Source organism: Equus asinus, chromosome 2 (assembly GCF_041296235.1).
Source record: "Equus asinus isolate D_3611 breed Donkey chromosome 2, EquAss-T2T_v2, whole genome shotgun sequence".
Lineage (NCBI taxonomy): Eukaryota > Metazoa > Chordata > Mammalia > Perissodactyla > Equidae > Equus > Equus asinus.
In genome coordinates this window covers 31,935,562-31,954,060 of record NC_091791.1, presented here as the reverse complement: position 1 = coordinate 31,954,060, position 18,499 = coordinate 31,935,562, and the positions used below count along the sequence as shown (strand labels likewise).

The 18,499-nt window shown below is 45.3% G+C and overlaps 2 protein-coding genes across 8 annotated transcripts in view; one reads left to right on the top strand and one right to left on the bottom strand.

Moving 5' to 3' along the window:
* MMS19 (MMS19 homolog, cytosolic iron-sulfur assembly component) overlaps positions 1-11,827 on the bottom strand; it is a 30,310-nt gene extending 18,483 nt beyond the window's left edge. For 3 of the 5 annotated variants that reach the window (XM_070486020.1, XM_044753018.2, XM_014862705.3), the window contains exons 1-2: positions 11,634-11,792; positions 1,954-2,002 (exon numbers count right to left, since the gene is read on the bottom strand). In XM_070486020.1, the coding sequence (XP_070342121.1) occupies positions 1,954-2,002; positions 11,634-11,745 (161 nt within the window). In that variant the 5' untranslated portion in view covers positions 11,746-11,792. Of the gene's footprint in view, positions 1-1,953; positions 2,003-11,633 lie in introns of all 5 variants that reach the window. The other 2 variants (XM_014862704.3, XM_070486025.1) reach the window with 2 other exon arrangements.
* Positions 11,828-12,153: 326 nt separating this feature from the next.
* The window catches only part of UBTD1 (ubiquitin domain containing 1), a 53,563-nt gene continuing 47,217 nt past the window's right edge, over positions 12,154-18,499 (top strand). Inside the window, exons 1-2 of one of the 3 annotated variants that reach the window (XM_070486169.1) lie at positions 12,276-12,674; positions 17,216-17,254. Coding sequence is in view for 1 of the 3 variants with exons in the window: in XM_014862719.3 (XP_014718205.1) it covers positions 12,605-12,674 (70 nt within the window). In the remaining 2 variants the exon portion in view is untranslated. Of the gene's footprint in view, positions 12,675-17,215; positions 17,255-18,499 lie in introns of all 3 variants that reach the window. The other 2 variants (XM_014862719.3, XM_070486175.1) reach the window with 2 other exon arrangements.

Genomic DNA, 18,499 nt, shown 5'->3' with positions numbered 1-18,499 from the left:
AAGAGATGATTGGCAGCTGTGGCTTCTACCAAAACAAGAGGAGAATAAACACCTTACTACTAAATAAAAAGTGCTGAGAGAAACCACAAGTCATAGGGAAAAAAAAACTTTACAACTGGAAGTTTACAAAGTAAGGTGGCTGGAATAAAGGTTTTAACTATTCAGGATTATTGATATGGGAAGAGCTGAAGCAACACGGAGGTGATATATCTTCAAAACAGCTCTACAGAGATTACATTAATATACTAAAAAGGAACCTAAACAACTTAAAGTAGGAAGCAGATTTCTGAAGGAGAGCTGGCCAGGACATTTGAGTGAAACCTCAAGTATAAGGATATCTATAACTAGGGGTAAGGGGGCAAAAATAAGATCATATTGACAGACTCCCTAGGATAGGAACTTGTAGAAAGGTCTCTGCTCAGAAGTAGAAAACTGTGCATTCAGAGCAGTTAGAAATGGACCAAGGCATACAAAGGCTCATAGCAGCATTACCTGGAATAGGGAAAACGTGAAAACAACCCAGATGTCTATCAACTGATGAATGGTTAACAAAATGCGGTATATCCATACAATGGAATGTTAGTCAGCAAGAAATGAAGTACTGATACATGCTACAGTAGGAATGAACTTTGAAAACATTATGCTAAGTGAAAGAAGCCACTCACAAAGGTCACATATTGGATGACTCCATTTATATGAAATTTCCAGAACAGGCAAATCCACAGAGAAAGTAGATTCGATTAGTGGTTACCAGGAGCTGAGAAGAGGAGGGAATGGGGAGTGACTTCTAACAGGCATTGGGGTTTTTAGGGGGATAATGAAAATGTCTTAAAATTGATTGTGGGGGGGCCAGCCCAGTGGCACAGTGGTGAAGTTCACATGTTCAGCTTCGGCAGCCTGGGGTTCACCAGTTAGGATCCCAGGTGCAGATATGGCACCACTTGGCAAGCCATGCTGCGGCAGGCGTCCCATATATAAAAAAAGTAGAGGAAGATGGGCACAGATGTTAGCTCAGGGCCAGTCTTCCTCAGCAAAAAACAGGAGGATTTGCAGCAGATGTTAGCTCTGGGCTAATCTTCCTCAAAAAAAAAAAAAATTGATTGTGGTAAGAGTTAAACAAATCTGTGAATATACTAGAAGCCATGGAATTACATACTTTAAAATGGTGAACTTTATCTTATGTGAATTACATCTCAATAAAGCTGTTATTTTAGAAAATGGACCAAAGCCACAACAACATGAATAGAAAGGCCAAAAGGGCTCTTATGTGGGATAAATGCATAATAGTGACCTAGTTTCTTTTCCCTCCAGTTTTCTAGTTTTCTGTTTCAGAAGATATGCTGGCCATGACAGTTAACAACTTTTGCTAATAAGACTTGTCAATTTAAATGGTCTACCAAGTATGAAATATGAGAAAGCAGGCATTAGACTATAAGGACATACTTCCTCTGGTGTTTGGCATATCTGGTAATAACACTGATCGTCAGCTGTTTCCCTCAGCTTTTTCCTATAGTGGAGATCTGGTGCAAGATCAGCCTCCTGGCAACTCCCTAGGCAAGGCCCAATGGCAGGTCTGAGTCAGATCCAGGCAGACTAGAATCCCATGGGGGCGGTGGGTCTAAAGATGCACAGGAGGAATCCCAGCTCTAATTAAGTAACAGTTGATGGCCCTCAACCACCCACCCACCCAAACCTGCGGGCTGATCCAGGAGCAGATATGGCTCACAGGCTGTGTGCTCCCAACGCTTCCTTAGGAGTCTCAGATGGGTGGCATGAAACTTTTTTCAGGAGAAATACAGACTTGGCCTGAGGTACTGATATGGAACTGGGGTGGGGGTGGGGGGGTACTGGGCTACAGTAGGAGACATTCGGGACCAATTAGCTTCTGGAAAGCAGCACTGAACAAAATAAGTTTTTCAGAGTGCACAGGCAGGGATGGAGAAAGGCTCTTACCCAAGGGCTTCCACCACTTGTAACACTGTATAGCTCCCGGATTTCACGTCTAGAGGAAACAAAAGAAATATGAAAAAACAAAACCAAAACCCCATCCCAGCGTTCAATGGCTCCACTTACCAACGTTTCCTGCCCACCCTAGGCTTCTACCATGGGGCCCGCTATGCTTGCCAAGAGCCCCTCCTACAAGAGAAGCCTTACTATAACACCTCAAATATGTAGCTTCAAGCATAAAAATTGAAAAGGAAGTAAATATATCATCCATAGATGGCATGATTATATATCTGGAAAATCCAACAGAAACAAGTGAAAAAATATTAAAGAAAATAACTCATCAGAGTGGCTGGGTACAAAAGTAATATTACGAAGTTAAGAGCCTTCACATATATACACACGAAAGTCTGTAAAATGATATAAAGTAAAAAAGATCCTATTTACAATAGCACAAAAAAAGAAAAGAAAAGAAAATACCTGGATATACATTAAACAAAAAACGTGAATATCTGAATGGTGAAAACTTCAAAGTACCGTGAGGATCACAAAAAAAACTTACACAAATAGAAAGGCATGCCATATTCTTGAAAGATTCAAGGTGACAAATCTCCCAAATCAACCTATAATTTTAAGATATCTCTATAAAAACACTAGTAGAATTGTGGGGGGAACTAGATAAGCTTATTCTAAAGTTAATGTGCAATAAATAACACCTAATTGGACAGGCAAATTTTAAAAATGAGTAATTGGGGGGGAGGGAAGGTAGACCTTACAGATAGTAAAAAGATTATTATAAAGTCACAATAATTAAAATGGTGTACACTTTTGAATAAACTTGAAATTTCCCACAATAAAAGTAAAAAACAAAAAACAACCAGTGTAGTATGAATTCATATTCAGACAAAGAAATCTATGGTACAGAAACAGAATAGAAAGTCCACAAAGAGACACAAATACATACGATAATACAATTTTTAACATCATATTTCAATTAATGGGAAAAACACAAATTATTCAATGGTGTTGGGATGATTGGGGAAATATTGGGGAAAAAAATAAGATTGGCTCTGAATCTCTCACCAAAGTAAATTTTAAATGGATTAAAGAAAAAAAGCATGAAAGAAAATTTCTAAGTATAACAAAATCCAGAAGCTATTAAAGAAAAGATTGGTTAAAATCAGCTACATTAAAAAAATGGATTTTCTGCAAGGCAAAAAAAAAAAAAATCATAAGGCAAACTGGGAAAAAAATATTTGTAATTGTTGTAACAAAAGGCAATTTTGCCAATATATAAAGAGCGCCTACAAATCAATGAGAAAAAGACCAAAAACCATTTTTAAAATGGGCAAAAACAAAAAAATGAACAGGTGTTCCACAGAAGATCATTACCATATTCACAATAAGAGAAATGCAAATGAAACTAGACAAAAACTTTTCTTTTCCTTTCTGTGAGGAAGATTGGCCCTGAGCTAACACCCATGCCAATCTTCCTCTATTTTTTTATGTGGGACACCACCACAGCACGGCTTGATGAGTGGTGTGTAGATCCATGCCCAGGATCCCAACCAGTGAACCCTAGCCTGCCAAAGCAGAGCAGCAAACTTAACCACTATGCCACCGGGCCAGCCCTGATCCTTTTATTTATTTATTTAATTAATTTATATATATTTTTTAAGATTTTATTTCTCCTTTGTCTCCCAAAACCCCTCGGTACATAGTTGTATATTTCTAGTTGTGGCATGTGGTATGCTGCCTCAACGTGGCTTGATGAGCCATGCCATGTCTGTGTCCAGGACTCAAACTGGCGAAACCCTGGGCTGCTGAAGCAGAGCAAGCGAACTTAACCACTTGGCCACGAGGCCGGCCGCTATCCTTTTATTTTTTAAGTACTTTCTTACTTTCTAGCACTACAAAATACTACAGGCTCATCTAATAATTTCCTTGCCCTAGCCCTAGAATCAGCCCCTTCTCCAAGAAGCCCTGGTTCCTTTTAGTGAAGAACGGTATTAGAAACCAAGATCGGGGTGTGGATGTGCTGTTTGCTCTTGGGGTGTCACTGGTTCTAGGCCCTCTTAGTAGAGAGAGCTGGGAAATATATGTGGGTATTCTAACCCATGTATACGCGCACATCTATCATTCTTTCTGTATCTATCCATATATATTTTAAACTAAACATATCATATTAAAGTCTCCAACTCTAGTCCAGTACCAAGGGTTCATTCTAGCCTTCCCTCGTGCTTATTTGTAATTTCTTTCTCTGACAGTGAGAAACGTGGTTCCCGTTATCTACCGTGTATTATTTTTTTCAACCCTAATATAGCTATAAATTAGTTTCAGAATCGTCAGCCTCTGTGAGAAACAAATTTATATGAAGAGTGCAGTGTTTACGTACGTATGTGAAGAGTTTTGTGTTTAGCCTTACAGTTTCCAGACAAAATAGTGTTTTCCAGAGTCACTTAGATCAGCTCTTTTCTCCCACCCCTTTTACTGAGGACATGTCATACACCAGTAACACAGTCAGATTCATCTGTCAGTCTGCGTTCCATCTTGAGATGGGAGACTTCTCACTGTGTATTCGTTTGCACCCTTTCAATGTCGTACCATGTGAACACATTACTTATTTTTTAAAATGCAATTTTAGCAGCACAACAGTAATTCACATAGATCTAACAGAAACATCTTAGATTATATCTTCAAGGGAAAAGCAAAGAGTAAAAGGTTAGCAATCTTCCTAAGGGTTTGGTTAACACAGGGTAGTTCTAGCTCAATAAGGTGTGGCAATCAGGGAATTACTCCCAACAGCTTGTTGAGTTCCCAACCAACCTACCTCTGAAAGCAGTACCTAATTGATTAGCTCTTGCCAACACTGGACTTTGGCTAGAGTGAAAAAGAAGCTTGAGAAAACTCCCAAATGTCCAGTTCCCCTTAAGCCTGTGGTCTTGGAGCAACAGCTGTGAGCTGAGCTGGACAGAGGCTCACGCTGGTACTAGAGCAAGGAGAAGCCCAGTCCACCCGAATGAGGAAAGGAGCGCTCCAGTCAGGATTCAAAGCTCGTGACTGGCACCAATTTAGACATCAGGCACTCCTAGCCCTACTCGTGCCAGGATGTGGAAGGCCCAGCTGCTGCCCTTGCTCCTGAGAAAGAGCCAAGGGAAGAAAACGCATAGGCTGTGGGGTGGGGGAAGGGGCAGCAGCCAGACAAATAGAACAAACCGAGGAACTGATAGCTGGGTTCTACACCCAATTCCTTAATGGCAACACTTAAGTGAAGAGAGAGACCCATTTCTGGATTATAAGCCGTAAAAGAGTATTTCACCATTTGGGAGGGTGGAAAAGAGTACTTTTTTGGGAAATTCTTGGCTAGAGCCCAGGAAATTGCTGAAAACCCATCTAAAAACTAATTTCAGTAGCAGCCACAGAAGTTAGTAATTGTACCTAGGAAGCTATAGGAGACTGATAACTGTTACTAGCAGAGAATATCACTGAACTGAATCATTCTTCAGCAACACCATCACAGTCCACGGTGGATGCTGGGCTAGGGTCTATCTTTGGAAATACCTCAAGTGCTGAAAGACAAAGACCTGCCTAATACTAATAGGCCCCACTCACTTGCCTCTAATTTTTTCATTTTTTAAAAAATTGAGGTATAATTTACATGCAGTGAAATGCATAGATATTAACTGTATAATTTGATGAGTTTTAACAAAAGTATACCAAGAGTAACCAACACCTCACTCAAGATATAGAACATTTCCATCAGTGGAGAAAGTTCCCTCATGCCCCCTACCAGTGAATTCCCACCCCTCTAGGTTGCCTCAAATTTTATAAATGAAAAAGACTTCTTCAGCATTCGGTATACATCGTTATGAAACTAGTGGCTTTATAATTACAAAGAAACATCCACTTGCATGTGATTCCTTGAATCCCAGTGGACTCTCCTGGCAGAGCCTTTCAGTCTTCCTATCTTTCACAAAGATCCCACCTTGAATTAGCACAGCACAAGCATAAAAGAAAAGTGAAGTACAAAAGCAATACAAAATTAAGAAAAAATCAAGAGAGATTATTTCTATTAGCTTCATAGCTACCACAAAATAGTAAATAAGAGTTAGGAAAATGGTGACTAAAGTGGCAAAAAACTAGAATTAGTATTTTGAAGATGTTTTCTCAAAGGTGATTAACACCTTATTCTAGTTCTGTTGAGTCTACTTCAGAAATGTCTTTCAAATATAATTCTTCCTTTTCATCCCTATAACTGACAGTGTTCAACATAGCCCTTCTCTTTTTAGTGAAAAGTGATAATGGGGCCGGCCTGGTGGCACAGTGGTTAAGTGCGCATGTTCCGCTTCAGCGGCCCGGGGTTCACTGGTTCGAATCCTGGGTGCAGACATGGCACCACTTGACAAGCCATGCTGTGGTAGGTGTCCCACATATAAAGTAGAGGAAGATGGGCACAGATGTTAGCTCAGGGCCAGTCTTCCTCAGCAAAAAGAGGAGGATTGGCAGCAGTTAGCTCAAGGCTAATCTTCCTCAAAAAAAAAAAGGTGATAAAAATGTTCTGGAATTTTTAGATAGTGGTGATGGTGTGGAACATTGTGAATATACTAAAAGCTAATTAACTGTACACTTAAAATGGTTAAAGTGGTGAATTTTACCTTAATTAAAAAAAACCAACCCTTCCAATCTGTCCATAGTCTCTCTAGAATCACCTCTGTAAAACGCACAATTACTTCCCTGCCCTCCAATCTCCATCTGTTCCTTATTCCTTAAGACCTGACTCCGTGGCTTGATGTCCTTCACAATTTAACCTCACCCCTGATCATGACTCCTATTATGTAGTCACATGAAATCCCAATATATCAAGCTCTTCCATATCCTTAATCCTTTAAACATTCCCTTGGATTGGAATGCCTCTTTCCTGGCCTTGTCAGTTTGAGGAACTTCTACTCTTCAAGACCCAGCTCAAATGTCAACTTTTTTGTGAAGCCTTTCTGGAAGATTCCCAAAACAGAATTACTCTCTCTTTTGTGTTTCCTTCATAATTCTTTAAAAAAATGGTCATGTGTGTTTTCACTTAGCCATTCAACATTTATTGAACACCTACTACAAATTAGGTACTGTGTTAGGGCTGTTGACAAAATATACACAGGAAGCTTTTAAGGAGCCCACAGTCTGTTGGGGCGGAAGGACATTTAAAACAATCACAGTGTAACAATCAGTGTTACCATAGTGATATAAACAGAGACTGGGTTAACATAAGAAAAGAGTAAAACTCGGGTTTATGGACCATCCCTCACCAACTCCAAGTGATTAATTCGCCTAACACTAAGTTCTCCCAAATGAAAAATACCTGAATATCTGGATGTACTGTTAATTATTGCACTCCTGGGATGAAAGAAGATAATAAAGAGTTAATTTTCCTAAGGTTAGTCTCACTGGCATTAAGGAAAAATAAGTGTAAGTTCCTTTCCCTACAGAGGTAGGTCTAAATTTTTCCAATGTGTCCAAGATTTGCTCTCTAAAAATGGACTTACTAGCCCTCCTAACTACCCACACTTTCCTCAGCAGGGCAGCAGTTCGTGAAGGGCACTGAGGAGCTGTCAAAGGAGTATTTATATGAGCACTGACATAGAATGCACAATCAGACCTCTGTCTGATGGGGTTGCAGCCTCTTGAGAATCTGGAGTAGCAGCCAAGGAGGGAGGTGGAAGGATGTGAAGGAGCAGGAGAGAGAAAAATCCCAATCAGGACTCCGTTCCGATCAAGTTCCCAAAATGCCCTTTCTGCTGAGGATGCCACAGACATTTCTCAGAACTGTTCTTTAACAATCTTTTGGTTTCAGGAATAGAGGTCTCCTCAGGGAACCACAAATGTGGGAAAATACAATATAATAAAGACTAAAATGAAGGAAATCCAAATAACTAAGAGGAAGAAAATTTATATTCATCACTTGTAAATTCAACACGTCCAAAAATCACTCTTCAAAATCAGCTCCTTTCCCAACCTTCATTTTTGGACAAAGTATTTCTCTTTTGCTCATCTTCAGGCTCAAAAGCTTGGGGTCATCTTAAAGTCCTCCATTTCCTTGAAGCCTTATAATTAGTTAGGCCTTAAATTCCATAGATTCTTCCTTCAACATCTGTTATTCCATTCACTTATGTAGTTTTTATTGTATACCTACTTATGCTAGTCTCCAAGAGACTCTGGTGGTAGAAATGGGAGGGTAGGATGTGGAGACGTATATAGAAATAGCTACTAAACAAGTCTGCTAACAAGTACACGAGCGGTAGATAAATAAGTACCACCAAGATTCTGAAGTGTGAGATGATGATGTCTGGCTGTAGTAATCAGGAAACGTTTAGGGGCAGACAGCGAGCACTCAAGCTGGGCCTTGAATCCTGGGTCTAATTTTTTTTTTTAAGATTTTATTTATCCTTTTTCTCCCCAAAGCCCCCCAGTACATAGCTGTGTATTTTTAGTTGTGGGTCATTCTAGTTGTGGCATGTGGGATGCTGCCTCAGCATGGCTTGATGAGCGGTGCCACGTCCACACCCAGGATCCGAACCGGCAAAACCCGGGCTGCCAAAGTGGAGCGCGAGAACTTAACCACTCGGCCATGGGTCCGGCCCCTAGGTCTAACTTTGATTAGATGGAGCTAGTGGAGGGAACTGGGAAGGAAAGCACTCAGGGAACAGAAAATCAAGGTGGCTGCCTGGAGCTAAAGGTCTGGGAGGAGAGTGGTGAGAGTAAAAGCTGGGGCCAGGTGCTGGCAGCCTTTGAATGCCTGGCCGAGAAGCCTTTAACTCTTAGGCTGCCAAGTCATTTCTCTTTGGTCATTTGCATCTTTTTATCTGACACCTACTTTCACCAGGAACTCAGGTGCAAAACAAAGTTGGTGGTAGCTGCCTTTGGGATCACAGGGTGTTCCTTCTTCATTTACAGTCTGTAGGAGGGGCTGCTGCTGTGAGTGGCTGAATAGAAAGCTGGTCCCTTTAGCACTAACAAAGCTTGACTTGCGCTGGAGGATTAGAAGGCACATCTTATTGTGAAGGTGCTTCCAAACCCAGTCAATCTTCAACAACTCTAACCAGGTCTGTGACCTAAGATTGAGAATACCAATTTAATCTTTCTCAAATTTGCCTTCATTATATGATTGACTCCACTGCTCAAGGATCTACAATGACTCCTACTACCTACAATAGGTCATTCAAATCCCTCTGCCAAGAATCCAAGGTTATGCATAATCCAACCGCAGCAAGCCTTTCCAATCTCATCTGTCACTACCCCTGTTACTCATCTGTTACTACCGACCTGCTTTCCTAGACAGGAGGGCTAAATTACAACAGGGTTAATGTTACAGTCTTAGCTGAGCTGAATTAAATTTAAACCAGACAATGGTTTAGGCCATTTTTTCAGACATAAAAAATACAAATTTTACAAAAATATTTATAAGAACCTGGCAGTCTTTATTTATGCTGTCTTCTCAAGTGTGTTCTGAATTTGGAAAATTCAAAATTATTGTGTTCATAATGTATAAATGTGAAAGAACAGTTACAAATGACACTGATATAGTAATATTCTTTATCTTGTAGGGGGCTGTGCTGTATAGGTATATGTATTTGCCAAAATTCATGAATGTACATTTAAGACTTGTACACTTTATTGGATATAAATTTTACACCAAAATAAACTGTAAACAAACTCTAGTTAATGATTTACATACCAAAGTATTTAGGGGGAAATGTAACGATATCTGCAATTTAAAGGTTTTATTTTTTCCTTTTTCTCCCCAAATCCCTCCGGGACATAGCTGTATATTCTTAGTTGTGGGTCCTTCTAGTTGTGGCATGTGGGACGCTGCCTCAGCATGGCTTGATGAGCAGTGCCATGTCCCCGCCCAGGATCCGAACCAGTGAAACCCTAGACCACCACAGCAGAGCGCACAAACTTAACCCCACTCGGCCACAGGGCTGGTGCCAATATCTGCAATTTAAATGGTGATAAAGCAAGTTATATTAAAATGTTAATGGTAGAATCCAGATGGTGGGTGTATGTGTTTCTTATGAAATTCTTTAGACTTTGCTGTATGTCTAAAAATTTTCATAATAAAACACTGGGGAAAATGACAGTGATAACACACTGTCCTTGTTAATAGTAAGCACTGATGCACTATTCTTTATAAAGCTGTAAGAAGCTAAGCTTTTTTTTGTTTTAAAGCTTGGCACCTGAGCTAACAACTGTTGCCAATCTTTTCTTTTTTCTTCTCCCCAAAGCCCCCCAGCATATAGTTGTATATTGTAGTTGTGAGTGCTTCTGGTTGTGCTATGTGGGACGACACCTCAACATGGCCCGACAAGCAGGGCCATGTCCACATCCAGGATCCGAACCAGCAAAACCCCGGGCCACTGAAGCAGAGCGCAGGAAGTTAACCACTCCGCCACGGGGCCAGCCCCAGAAGCTAAGCTTATTGCGATGGCAGCATCAGGCATTTGCTCCTTGATGCTTTCACGCCACCTTGCACATACTTCTTATAGTCCTTTTCATGGTGTAGCATACTATCTGTTGCATGACTGTCTCTCCCACCACACTATGAATTCCCAGCAGGCAAAGATCTAGTCTAATTTGTATTTATATTCCTATTGCTTTGCACTGTGTTTGGAGAATAAGATGTGTTCAATAATGGTGGAAAGATTGAATGAGAGTGGAATATTGCTAAGGACCAAAGTATTATACTTCTAGTAGATTTACTTCATTTCTCACACATTCTAGAAATTAATATGTTCAACTTTCAAGAGAAATGTGTCCTTCACTCTTCCACAAGCATGCAAAATTTCCAAAAACAGAGACAAAATCCATCTGTACTTAAGAGATTTTGTATTCTATTACTTAAACACGACGTCTAAAGGCCTCCTAACAGTCAATAACTTTTTAGGTTTTTTTCTTAAAAGAGTGAAGTCTCAGAATTCCAACGAAATCTGGAATTTGTTTTATTCAAATCTAGATAAGCTGTCAGAACTAAGAGATCCCTGAACTGGTCAAAAGCTGGAAACTGGTGATCTGGAGAAAAGATAAAACCAAACACCACATAAAAAAGTCGTGAGCAAATTAATCAAGAACTTTACCAAGAAACGGATGGAGACTCTTAGGGAGGATGCGCAAAACTTCTCAAACTCTCCCCAGTCGGGCATTTCTCCTCCTCTCTCCAATAACAGCCAGTCAGATAGCGGGCCGCCCGGCCACTCCCAACATGCCACGCGACTGGAGCTGATGCCGCTGAAGATGTCGCTTCTCACGTCAACCTCCCAGAAACAAGTGCTTTGGCGGCGTGAGCACCTGATTCTGAACTGGAGCACCTGGGTCCGAGTCCCAGCTTCCTCACCCGCCTGATCTGCGAGTCTCTCGACCTCGCTGGGCCTCAGTTTCCTCATGTGAAATGGTAATGATACTCCTAACCCGGCCAGCGCAGAGGGTGGCTATCTAGGAGACGAGGGTCGTAAAGGCGCCTTAAGGAAGATGCAAGCGACTCTCAATTTGTTATGGCTCTTAAGCACGCGTTGCTCAGAATCAGCCCCAGACCAATCTCTCAAAGTCACCGCTGTCCCTCACTCCCTTCCCGCCCAGCGCCTGTGCTGAGGCCGCTCCCTCCTGCCCGCCCCCATGCGGAAGCCGCGCGGCGCCGTCTGCCGTACCTGCAGCCACTTGGTCAGCCGGGCCCTCCTGCTGACCCATGACGAAGTCCTGCACGAGGCCCCACAGGGCGCCCGTAGGCGCCACCGCCTCCAGAGCCGCGGCGGCGGCCATGATGCGAACTGTGGGAGGGGGAAGTAGGCGGTGGTGCGGGACGAGCCTCTCGGCGCATGCGCCTCCCGAGCCAATCGCCTGGCGAAGGCTGAGGGGGCGGGGCGCTCCCTGGATCACGTGCCTGCCGGCTCCGGGCCAGGCAATTCCAGGGAGGCATGAGACGGTCCCTCCCCGAGGGGCGGGGCCTGAAGTCGGGGTGGAGGCGCGGGGACGGAAGGCAGCTGCTGGGCACGCAGCCGGGGGCCATTGAGGGCGAATAATTCCCGGCCCGGCTCCCCGGGAGACGGGCGGCGGGGCGGGCACCTGGCTGGGTGGGGCCGAGGGGCGGTACGCACCCTGGGGGAAGCCAATGAGAAAATCAGGCCCGGCCCGAGGGGCGGTGCCGGCGGTCACATGCGCACCTGGGGCGGGCGGCGGCGGCGGAGGCGGCGCTGGCACCGCGAGCCGGCGTCAGGGAGCGGGGCCGGGCTGGGGCGGGGTTAGGCAGGTGAGTGACAGGCTCCAGGGGGCTGGCCCCAGCTGGGAGCCGCGAGCGAGCCGGGAGTAGCTGCGGCGGTGCCCGCCCCCTCTCTCCGCCCCTCCGGCGGAGCTGGTCTCCGGCCGGGCACCGTCGCGGGCCCCCCTGGCCCGGCCACCTGGGACTGTGCTGCGGAGTCGGCCACCTCCCTGTCTCCTCTCTCCCGCAAAGTTTGTGGCGAAGCCGGGGCCCGGGCAGAGCGCGACCCCGGGGGAGATCGGGGAGCGCTCGATGCCGGGCGGCAGGAGCCGTTGACCCAGGACGCCGCCGTCCGGGGCAGGAGCGCGGAGCAGCCGATCAGCCCGCCGCCTCCGGTGCATGGGGCCCGGCTGAGGAGCCAGCATGGGCAACTGCGTGGGAAGACAGCGCCGGGAGAGGCCGGCCGCTCCGGGACACCCCCGCAAGCGAGCAGGTAACGACTGGGAAGGGAGCAGGGCCACGGGCGCCTCGCCAGTTGTCCCCCTCCTTGCCCAAGCCCTGGGCTCCCGGAGCGACCTCCCACGGCTTCTGGCGCCTGGGTTTCCCCGATGGCTGCTTCCGAGCCAGACGGGGCCCCCCTCCCCAGCCCTGGTGGCCTGGGGAGCCGAGTTGGGGCAACTGCGAGCGCTGACCCGGCTGCGAGCCCAACTCGCTCCAACTGGGAAGCTCCGGGTCGGGGCGGGGGCGGGGGCCAGGAAATGTTTGCAGACCGCAGCGGAGCCGGAGGAGGGCCCGGGGCGGGGGCGCCGCTGGCCTGGCAGCCGGGCTGGGGTCCGACGCCCGCGCGTCTAGGCACGGCGCGGGCGGCCAGGCGTCCCCAGAACTCTGAACGAGCGAGCGAGGCGAGAACAGTCGCTCCTTCCAAAGACTGATTGTGTCATTATCCGGCTGCAGATCGTGTCTGCCGGAATCCGACTTGCAAAAGCAGCGCAGGACTCTGGGAAAGAAATCTTTATTTTTCCCGCAGGCTTTTTAGAGCCTCCTGGCCGTCTAGGAGCGTAGGAAAGAAAGGTGGGGTGTGGGGTGGGAATCGCCCTCGGGTTTGTTGGGATCCTTCCCAGCCTTGGGAATGGGATCTGCTCGCTGGTGATCCGCGAGGGCCGAGCAGCGCTTTCTCACTTTCTTGGTACACTCCTATCCTGGCGCTTTGCCTCGGGAAGAGGTCTGGCCGTCGCTTCCCTGTGTCTTGTAGTCACTTCCTTCTCGAGGATGTTGCAAGGACCTTCTGAGAATGATAAAATCGTAGACTTTAGAGCTAAAAGGGACCTTCGAAACTTGTCTAGACTCCAGATAGACCTACCTCCTCCTGTCTGTGTAAAAGCCCAGATCCGGAGAGGTTGATCAACTTGCCCAAAGCCACACAGCTAGTTAGTATTAGGCTGGGGCTAGAACGCAGTCTCCCCCCTCCACCCAATTGCCACATATCCCTTTATGTCAGAGGAGCACAGGCATGGTTATTAATGAAGTGGAAATTCTAGTTGGAGTTTCCTGTCTCCTTTGACACCAAAGGTCTGTTGCTTGGGTTGAGGAAACCGGGAAGTAGAATGAGGGGAAACAGGGGGGAAGCAGGGAAGGATGTCTGTGTGGTGGACAGGATGGCTTGTGGAAGACACGTGTTTTTCTAGGGGGGACGCGGTAAAAGTTAACATTGAAATCCTCTTGTCTGAAGGCAACCCTGGCTATTCTTCTAACTGAGGAAAGATGATTCTCAAACCCAAGGGCTTTCTTCCTTTCATTCATTCATTCAACAAGTATTTATTATTTATGTGCTCAGTCCACATAATTGATTTTGTAGCATTTTTCACTAACAGCCCTCTCCTATTTGAAATAATCCTTCCTTTCCTTCTTGGCATTAGGCTATCTTGGTTTTTCTCTCATCACTCTTGCCCACCATCACCTCCTAGGTATGGGCACACCAGTGGTTCAGTGTGACATTCCATTTTTTCTCTCATTATACTCCCTCCCAGAGAAATCTTATTCAGTCCCACAACTCTTCGTCTGTTGGGAAGACCCTATGCTGTATCTTCAACTATTGCCTCTCGAACCCCAGACTCGTATCTCTAAATGCTCATTGGACACTCTCATGTGGATATCCTTAGATTCAACACTTCTAAAATCAGCTCTGCATCTCCCCTCACCCAGCCTCCCTCTACTCTTCCATTTTTGCAGCTGCCCCGCTTTATACTTTGAAGAACTCTCTCTGCCTCCATGTCCTCTGCCTCCCAGCCAGTCAGCCACTGGAACCTGCTGATTCCTCCTTCAGCAGGTTGTACAGACCTGCCCGTTCCCACTCTACTTCATGCCCTTGTCACCTCAAGTTCAGTTCATCTCCCAGGCTGAGGTCAGTTCTCCATGAGAGGCAAGTTCATCTTCAGTCATTCCTCCAATGCCGCTGGTCCCCCCAGAAGATGTTTGTTAAATTAAACTGTTCCAAACTCTAAGTTCTGTGTTCAGAAATCTTTCTGCACGTCCCCACTTCTCCAAGAACTTTAGCTTCCAAGGCTGTTCAAGGCTAGTCTAGTTCGTCCTTTTAAGGCGTGATTTCTTTCTCTTCCCTGACATTAAGGCCACCAGTGTTTGCTTGTGCCTCTTCCCCATTCTTACCAAGAGCCTTTCTTCCCTTCAAGGTCTACCTCAAATCCCCCTATCTTTCTAGAAGCACCTTGCCTGACAGTTCCTCCCCTCCCCCGCAGTAGACGTGATTGCTCCTTCTGAGAACTCCCGTAGACACATTATGCCACTTACTTAACAATTATCTACTCCATATTGTTAGTCGTTTCTTTGATGTTTATAGTCTTATATCAGCAACTACATTGCAAGCCTTGAAGACCTGGGTTCTGGATATCCTTGTATGTCTGTCTCTATCAGTTACTCATATACCCATACACATACGTACACATATGCATGCACACCCATACTCCACACTTAGCACAATGACTTGTACAGAGGAAGCACTCAATATTTGTTGACTTTGGAAAGCTACCTTGACTCCATCCTACCATCTAAATTTTTCATGTAAACATTATTGAAGTATATATCTGCTTTTTTGTTTTTTACACCCTAGTGTATCATTTTTTCAGTTCTGTGGGTCCTGCTATGAATAGCTTTATTCATAAAGTCGAAAGCCAAGGGGAACCCTGTAGGATGACAAGGTTGCTGTAAGAGAAGGGATCCTTCTTAACTTCACAGCGTGCACCTGGCATTCCTGTAACATCTGCAGCTTACCCTTTGACAAGGACATAGTTTTATGTTGTAGCATTAATGCCTAAAACTCCCCTGCCTCCCACTGTAACTCTTACCTTTCCTTTGCCACTGGTGTAATGGGAAGAAACCTTCAACAGAGAACTAGAACCTAGGTTCTAGTCCTGGGCCTGTAGCTGGGTGACCTTGGGCAAGTCATCAAACCTCTCTGGATCACACTTTCAATATCTTGTATCCCTTCCAAAGGGAGGGGATTATACAAGATCATTAGAGTTGTTTTTATCATCTTGACAAAGGCAACTGTTCAGAATTGGAAAGTAATTGAGTTGAAATCTTATGCCTTGTTATGTCAGCTGTTGGCCATAGTTCTGTCTGTCTTCCTAATCACTTGGTGGGTGAAGCAGAGACACAAGGCCCACTTGGACAGGGAGTCCTGCATTCGCTAGAAGAATTAGGTGGTCCTCTCCTCTCATCAAGTTTTGTGTCACTCTTTTAAAATTTTTTTTGACTGTTACTCTTTCTTTTTTTTTTTGAGGAAGATTAGCCCTGAGCTAACATCTGCTGCCAATTCTCTTTTTGCTGAGGAAGATTGGCCCTGAACTAACATTTGTGCCCATCCTCCTCTATTTTATGTGTGGGACACCTGCCACAGCATGGCTTGATAAACGGTGCGTAGGTCGGCACTCCGAATCCAAACCAGTGAACCCTGGTCTGCTGAAGTGGAGTGCATGAACTTCACCACTGCACCACTGGGCCAGCCCCTGACTGTTACTCTTAATGTGTCCCCAGTAGGTCTATGTTCTCCCCTTCAGGTGCTGGGTGGTCCTTGCATGCTTCAGAGAATACTTGGTGATTTACTTCTTTGGGGGGCTCCCTCCACCCTATACATACACCATGCGTGGGTCAATATCTCTGCCCATGAAGTGGTTGAGGCAGCCCCTCCCCCAGCCACCCCAGGGAGAAATGGAGGTGGAAGGACAGGCAAGTCTCTTGCCCAGCTCCACCCTTTGAGAATGTGGCAGGGCTGAAACCCAAATATCTAACTCTGTTGTGTGCCAAGCATATCCACTTACATTCTGGAATCTCAAGCTCGGGGTGGACAGACCCAGGGCCCTGTTTTGGGCTGGTTGGGCTTGGCACTGTGGTTGCAAGAGAGTCTGCTTCTCGTTGTGTGGGTTGCTGTGGCTATTCTTGAGGGAGTCATTGGGTAACTTCTCCATTTGCTCAGTAAATATTTACTGAGTGCCAGGTACCTTGCTGGCTGTGAACAGACATGGTCCTTGGCCATATGGAGCTTACAGTTTGGGGGGGGCAGACAATAAACATATAGTCGTACAAATTACATGTGATCATATATGGAAGTCCTGTATGATTATACATATAATTATGTATTATTATATGTGCTGGTGACTCCCACCTCCAGCCTTGAATATTCTGCTGCCTACTCAAACATTCAATGTCTAAGAGGCTTCTCAGTTTAATGTGTCCAAAAGAGAATGAGCCCCCACCCCGACTCCCTGCTCCTCCCCATCCTTCCTATCTCAGTTAATGGTGGCTTAATCCTTCCATTTTCTCAGGCCCCCAGAACTCTAGCCTTATCCTTCACTCCTCCCTTTCTCTCAATCTCACATTCACTTAATTAATAGATCCTCTTGGCTTTGCCTTAAATATATCCCGAACCTGACTCTCACGATCTTCACCGCTTTCACCCTGGTCTAAGCTACCACTGGCCTCTGAACTGACCTTCCTGCTTCCTCCCTTGTCTCCCGACAGACTGTTTTCATCACAGCAGCCAGAGGGATGCTGTAAACTGTAAGTCAGATTTTGTTACTCCTTTGCTCCCCATCTCATTCGAAGTCCTTGTGTTGGCCTACAAGACATGATATGATTTTCACCAGCTTACCTTCCTTAAGCCATCTCTTGCTCTCTTCACCTCCTCTTCCACCCCTGATACTGAAATGGGTCCCTCCCCCTCCTCCTCCAGGTCTCCTCAAATGCTCCTCCTCCGTCAAGCGCTCCCAGGCCAACTTTTTAAAATCGATCCCCTTCCTTCCACTACCTGCCCTCAGCATTATCCTCCACCCTACCCTACTTTCTTTTTCTCCATGGCACTTCCCATCATCTGACATTGGCTGTCTCCCCTACTGTGTGTGGTCAGAGATTTTTATTTGTTTGCTCCTTGGTACCTAGAACAGTGCCTGGCGTGGAGGAGGTGCCCACTACTTGTTGGATGAAATTAGTGTGTCTAACAGAATTGATGAGGTCTGTAGAAGAGCAGGAATGAGCAGACCTGACTGCTCTCCTGTCTTAGGTGGGTATTAGGTCAGGCATCCTAATGAAGTGATGTAAGCTGCAACCTCAGAGTGATGTTCTGTTCCTGGGACTGGCTCCTCCCTCACCCCAGGCCTGGGCACTGTCTCGAATACCTGGGATATGATTCTCTGTGGTTTGGGAACCTTTTGCTAGGAGATGCTGGCTGAAGCAGGAGGGCAGAGTGACGCCCGCTATTAGGGTCCTAACCAGGGAGAAGCACTTGCTTGTCATTTTATGTGTGCATCTAAGAGCAGACCCGTCTCCCAGACACACACGATATTTGTAGTCATTACCTCCAGGAGCAGGGATGGGGTCTAACAGACTGTGAGGCAGGAAGACAGGTGATGTGGATTCCAGGCCTCTCTACCCATTGACTTGCTGGAGAATTTTTAGAATCATAGAATTTTAGAGCTGAAAAGGAACTTAAAGATTTCTTTAACCTCTTTTTTCTTTTCCAGCTATTAAAAAGAGAATAAAGGTATATCTATTCCCTGCGGAGTTCAGAGAAATATGGTGCAACCTATATAAAACTGCATGGGCTCCTTTAAGTTTTGAGTGTGCTCAGGTCAAGATATGGTAGGGAAATGGTCAAGGTCAAGCGTTTTCAAAAGGGAGGGCGTCTAGTCTCTTTCCCACTTTCTTGAGTGGTGATCTTGGGCGGGTCATTTGTTTTGTGCTCAGTTGATCGTCTATTAAAAAAGAAAAGATAATATTTCCAGTCTACTTTAGAGAGATGTTAAGGGG